At 39.2% G+C, this 6,218-nt stretch overlaps 1 protein-coding gene across 2 annotated transcripts in view; it reads right to left on the minus strand.

Moving 5' to 3' along the window:
- Positions 1-6,218, minus strand: part of KCNH1 (potassium voltage-gated channel, subfamily H (eag-related), member 1) — a 717,114-nt gene that overhangs the window by 398,963 nt on the left and 311,933 nt on the right. For both annotated transcript variants that reach the window (XM_006887955.1, XM_006887954.1), the window contains exon 7: positions 4,022-4,451. In XM_006887955.1, the coding sequence (XP_006888017.1) occupies positions 4,022-4,451 (430 nt within the window). The remainder of the gene's footprint in view (positions 1-4,021; positions 4,452-6,218) is intronic.

The raw sequence follows: 6,218 nt of genomic DNA on the forward strand, positions 1-6,218 counted from the left end.
GAGAGGTCCCTAACAGCAGACTTTCCCATCGCGATATGTTTTTTGATGTCCTGGCTGCTGGTGCCAAGAGTGTTGACTGTGGAGCTGAGCAAACTGAAGCTGTCAACAATCTCAATCTCTTTGCTATCCATCCTGATGCTACCAATTGGTCCATTGGTGAGAATCTTTGTCTTCTTGATATTGAGCCTCAGTCCATACTGAAGGCTGCAGTCCTTGACCCTCTGCAGCATGAGGTTCTTCTCAGTTTCGGCAAGCAGGGTTGTGTCATCTGCATAGTACGTTAGGTTGCCATAAATCAGGGTCAACTTCATGATAGAGAACAACTACTTCTGTTGAGGCATTTAGAATTAAAGCCAAAGGAGAAAAATCATGGCATAGCCATGAAATCTGATGTTCGCTGGAGGCTAGGTGCACAGATTACAGGCTGTGGACAGTGCTCCCATGACTAGAGGTTACTGTTCTGGGTGTGAATACAGTCCCACGCTGCACATAGTAAACAGAGAAGTGTACACTTGTGCCCACACAGGCAAATGCAAGACAAAAGAATCTAATAAGACATCAGCAGTTGTCCTGAACAAAGGTTGTCCAAAATGTGAGTTTACAAGGATAATTACCACGGCATTACTCAGGGTACAAGAGCTCTGTTGTTAGCACAAGAATTTGTCAGACGTATGTCACAATGAAAGGGAACAGCTGTAACTGTAAATGACAGCTGAGAAACGGCTGGGTTCCTAAGCACCTGGTCTCCTGAATCTGCACCCTAATCTGGTTCTTAATTTAAAATAAAAACAACAAACAATCATACAAAAAAGTTTCCACTGCAGAAATTGCTGACCTGTTAATGTTTACAGAGAGGGAAATTTTCAGTGCACCGATGGGCCTTGAAATGTGGTGAGGCTGCCAGGAGACTGTGCTCTTAGTTCATAAGCAGGGCAGGGCTTATCATAGGCAGGGCTTGGGGGAGACAAATCGAAAAACCAAACCAGTTTCCATGGAGTAGAGTCTGACCCACAGTAATCCCATGTATTACAGAGTGGAACTGTGTACCCCATAGAATTTTCACACCTGTGATCTTTCAGGCACAGGTGGCAAGGTCTTTCTTCTGAGGTGCATCTGAGAGGGTTTGAACCACCAACATGTCTGTTAGTAGTTGAGTGTTTAACCATTTGTACCACTCAGGTGTGTTCCATTCAATGTGACAAAGGGTTTCCGTTCAGAAAGGCCACGATTTGAATCCCATCTCTGCAGCTAACTAGCCTGTGTTTTTGGGAAATCAAATTTCCGTCTCTGACCCTGTTTTCTTGTTCAGATTTCCCCTACTACTCAAAAATAGAGCATTTCTCTGAAATCTTTCACAAGCCAAAATGGCCTAAAGCGAAGAACAAATTACCATTATTTTATATGGAAAAAAATTAGAGCAATCTCAGATTTAAAAAAAAAAACACACAACAAAAAAACAAAACCAAAAAACCACAACCCAACAACACCTAACCCAACCCGGCCAATCATATGAAATAACATATAAAACCTAAAATATCTCTAATATATAATGTTCCCAGACACAGTTCAAAGCTATGGCTGTTTGATACTGAGATGCACCATCTGGTTTCTGGAGGAGCTGAGCCAGAAATGACTGAATTATCATTTCATAATTCCAGAATGAATTATAGTTTCTGTTGTGAGCAGAAATTGTATGCAGAGCATTTAGCACAGTGCCCAGCAAACAACAAGCATTCAAACCATGATACCTGTTACAGGCAAGTCGTAACTTCAGTGTAATAGTGGAAACTTGCCATCAGATTTGCCTATCGAGATTCTGTTTTGTTTTGTTTTCCCGAGTGTCTAAGGTTATCATTCAGATGTGTTCTCTAGTCAATGATAAACTGTTTATTTTGTGCTGAAGTAATTAGTGTATTAAGGAGAGAGGATTAGGATGGGATACAAGCCTCACTCTATTAGAGTCATATATAAATTCATGGGACCTCAGCGCCAGGCACTTTTTCCTTGGGAAAAGCTCCCTTGCCTAGGATATATATAGCTTCCAGCTGCTTGCCAGTCTCTACACCACCAGCCTGCATCACCCACTGTCACCACATGTGACAGTCTACAGGATCCTGGCCCATCAACTCAACAGTTTCTCAAAAACTAGCCTGCGTACCTACGGGTCACATGAGCCACTCTCCTGGTGGGTCTGATTGTCTGGAAGACTTTCTAGTGACTCTGAACCCAAAGGCTATAGAGGAATTCGGGAACTAGCCATGGATGGAGCTGTTCATGTTAGAAATTATGGATGCATACAGCTGTATGCATAACCATTGCCTAGAAAACAGATGTTTGTTAAAGCTGAAACAGTTTTAGAAGAACAAAGGTCTTAAATCTTTTTCCAAGACACAAAAAAGCACCTCAGGTACTAATTAAGCTGAAGCAATTAGCCACCCACAGATATTTAATGCTACTTCCCATGGCCAGGCAATCATCTCTATTAAAACCCATTTTAAAGTAAAGAGCAAACCCAAAAGCTTCATTAGCACACACTTCCCACAAATCAATTACCCCCTTAGACACTTCATAAATACTCTGAAGCAGTTCTGTGCCCACATTAAGTTTTTTTATGAAAAGGGTTATATCAGTAATAATAAAGTAGGTGCAAAAAAGAGGCAGAAAACAGTCACTTTAACAATTTGGAGAAAACAAACAAAACCTACTCACAGTATTTCTGGTTGGCTGGACAAAGCCAGTCAAGTTGAAGTTACAGATTTCCTGGCTCTTAGAATTCCTTGGTGGACTTAAAAAACTATTTGTTTCACCTTCAAGAACCACATATCAAACAAAACAGCTTCTGCCTTCTAGAACCAATGCCCAAGATATTCACAGTGTAAAGCCAGACAACTGTCCAAACTGATGATGTTTCACCAGAACTGCCTTCTCTCCCTTTGTCACCAAAGCAATGACAGGAAGCCTGCTTGGGGCTCATGTAGCCCACTGTACACTGCAGACCTGAGAATTTCCTAAATGTAATCAAGCAACTCAGCTCACATTTACCCCCATTAACGAGGTTCACCTCTATTCAAGACCTCCCTTAATGAGAATCGATGGTTCCAAACCTGCATCAGCAACCACTACACAAATGCTTAATGACAACTGACTTCAATCAAGCACCTCAAGACTAAGTACTTCAGAGGATAAAATACTCTTTCCTAGCTTTTCAGTTTATCAAGAGCTAACACTGCCTTTCGGTTTACTCAAGTCAATAAAATAATCTGTTACTTCTCAACTGAACCAGAGCCTTTCTCCTGGGGCATTTTTCCCCTCAAGCTGAAAATTTTCTCAACTCCCAAGCATCACAATAGTTGATCTAGAGTAGTGCTGTCCAATTAAAATAAAATTTAAAATGTTCATTAGGAGAGTAAAAAAGAAACCAGTCAAATTAATTATATAGTAGAATATTTGATTTAGCCTCCTACAGTGAAAATCTTGAAATTAGTATAATACTATCATTTCAACTATAAGAAATATGACATAATTAATAGTTTATATTTTTATGTATTTTTCTTATACCATATTGGCCACAGCTGACCTAGAGGTATGTTTAAATTAACTTGGAAAGACTCTCATAATTCAATGTTAAATAAACGAGCACTTTTAAAACTGTGTAAGGAACATGATCTCAGGATAATTTTATAAAAGTATACACTATATGTTCAGATATTAATTAAAAAAAAACCCAGAACCTGTTTTTAAGGATTGACAACACCAAAACACAATAGCCAACTCCACAAAGTAAACTTGTAGATGATTTAAAGTTTATACTTAGTACACTTTGACATTCATTATCTATGATTTTGTAGTAAGCATATGCCGTATTACAGGGTACTATTTAATTTAATTTCAATATAAAGATAGTCCTTCCATGTTAAAAAACCCAAGCTGTCCCTTGCATCTTTCTGATCCTTTGCACACTTTGGTCAATTTGAAACAGAAAAGACATCCACACGGCACCCCCAACCTCTGTCATACTTACATCCAATCATCATAATGGCCACTGCAAAGATCTTCTCGATGTCTGTGGATGGGGCGATGTTCCCAAAGCCCACGCTGGTAAGGCTGGTCATGGTGAAGTACAGCGAGGAGATGTAGACAGAGTTCTTGCTGGGACCACCTTCCCATTTTCCAGAGCCAGATCCATTAAACTGGTAAGGGGTGCCAATGTCCATGGCCAGTTGGTAGAGCCAGCTATTGTTTCGGATTGTCTTGGTGTCCTCGTCAAAGATCTCATAGTCCCCAATGCTGTACCAGATGCAGGCCATCCAGTGAGCAGCCAGCCCAAACACACACACCAGCAAGACAAGCACGGCTGCTCCATATTCAATGTAATGGTCCAGCTTACGGGCTACTCGTCCGAGGCGGAGCAGTCGGACAACTTTGAGAGAGCTGAAGAGGCTGCTGATGCCCTGGGAGAAAGGGAACACGGCGTCAGGGCCAAAGACCAAAGATATTATTCCTTTCCCTCCTCTCCACCATGCTGCTTTCCCCTCTAGCATGTATATTTCACAAGATACAATATTATGCAATCTTTAGAAACTGTTTTTATGCAAGTGATGATATGAAAAAATGCTTAGGCTGCAATATTAAGTGAAAAATGAAGAGGTGAAAAATGTATATCCATGCATATATACATGCATATTTCATTCTCATTATGCACAGATTAACACACATTATGCATAATAATAGACAAGAGACACATGAAAGCAACATTAACAGTACTTTTACTGCATTGCATCATAGGCAATTTATATGCTTATATGCATATGAATCTGTATTACATATACATGTATATATTGTGATATTTGTGCATATTTACTGTTTCTATAATTAGTTATTGCTTTTCTAATTAAAGAAAAATTATTTCTTAGGGAAGTCAGATTAAAGATGAGAATGAAATTTTTTCATTAATTTTAATTAAAGTTTACAGAGACTTTGGATTTCCATTCATTCATTGTTGTACTTTTCTCCCTGCCCAGCCTCCCCGCAGTTCGCTCTTCTCTTTTAAAATTAAAAGATAAATTCTTTCATTGTTATGCAATCCCTCCGTCTCAAGTCCACTCCACTACACAGCCTTCATTCTAGAAAATGAAATTTTAAGAAACAGCTGAGAAAAAGGAAGAAATGAAGTTGTATTTTCCTAGGACAGATACAAAAGCCTGGAAAGCAGCGTCACTTCTGTCATGTAAGGATTACACTATCAACCACCATCCACTTAAGCATTACCAATTAGGGGACAGAGTGAAAAAGGAAACTTCTTCTTTCACCTGGTTAAGCCTGCTCCCTCCTAGATGATTTCTACTCTTCCTCCTGGACAGCTTTACTCTCTAAACAGTAGTTCTCTAGAGAACAACACTGTTGGATGTAAAACAGGAGTGTTAACATCCATCTGCAAAGCAAGTCCTCATACCCTAGCAGTCGGCTGTGTGAATATGGACAATTCTTTATCTCCCAGTTCCCTTATTTAGACAATCCGCAAGGTGGACTAGATGATCTTGAAGCCTTTTCCTAAGGCAAATATTCTATATGTCCATGAAAACTAACAATAAAACTCTTGTGTTAAATTTTTCTACCATGAACTACTCTATTAGCTATAACATATTAGTAACTGAGTAGAATGCCTTTTCAAAAACTTTTTCTTCTTTTTCTCTAATTACTATTTCATTCTAAATAACAATGCTATTGATACAGACATACAATTAGTAAAACATCAGAAAATTTGGCAAAATAAGCAACTATAAAAACACTGGCAGCAACCAAAATAGTAGCTCACACTGGTAACCATGCAGATGAAACCTCGGGGTTAAAAGACTTGTTGTAACTGAGTGATAATGACAGCTCTGACCCAAGAGTATCAAAAGTTTCAAAAAGTAAATCAATATAGAGTCTTTGCTTGAAGGTAAACTGATACATGCATGTAGGGTTTATGAAAAACATTTTTGCTCTTATGATTAACTACAGGGAAAATTTTATAAAATATTAATTTCTGCTGAAAATTTTATAGACAGTCATTTTTGTGGTGTTTCTTCTGATAATGTTACTTGTTGTTGTTGTTGTTATGTGCCGTCGAGTCGCCTGCGACTCATAGCGACCCTACGTACAACAGCCCTAAACTCCGCTCTGTCCTGTGCCAATCGCACTGTCTCTGACACTCCCATCCCAATTATCCCAGTCAC

The sequence above is a fragment of the Elephantulus edwardii genome, unplaced genomic scaffold (assembly GCF_000299155.1).
Source record: "Elephantulus edwardii isolate Elephantulus edwardi_28Jun2011 unplaced genomic scaffold, EleEdw1.0 scaffold00063, whole genome shotgun sequence".
Lineage (NCBI taxonomy): Eukaryota > Metazoa > Chordata > Mammalia > Macroscelidea > Macroscelididae > Elephantulus > Elephantulus edwardii.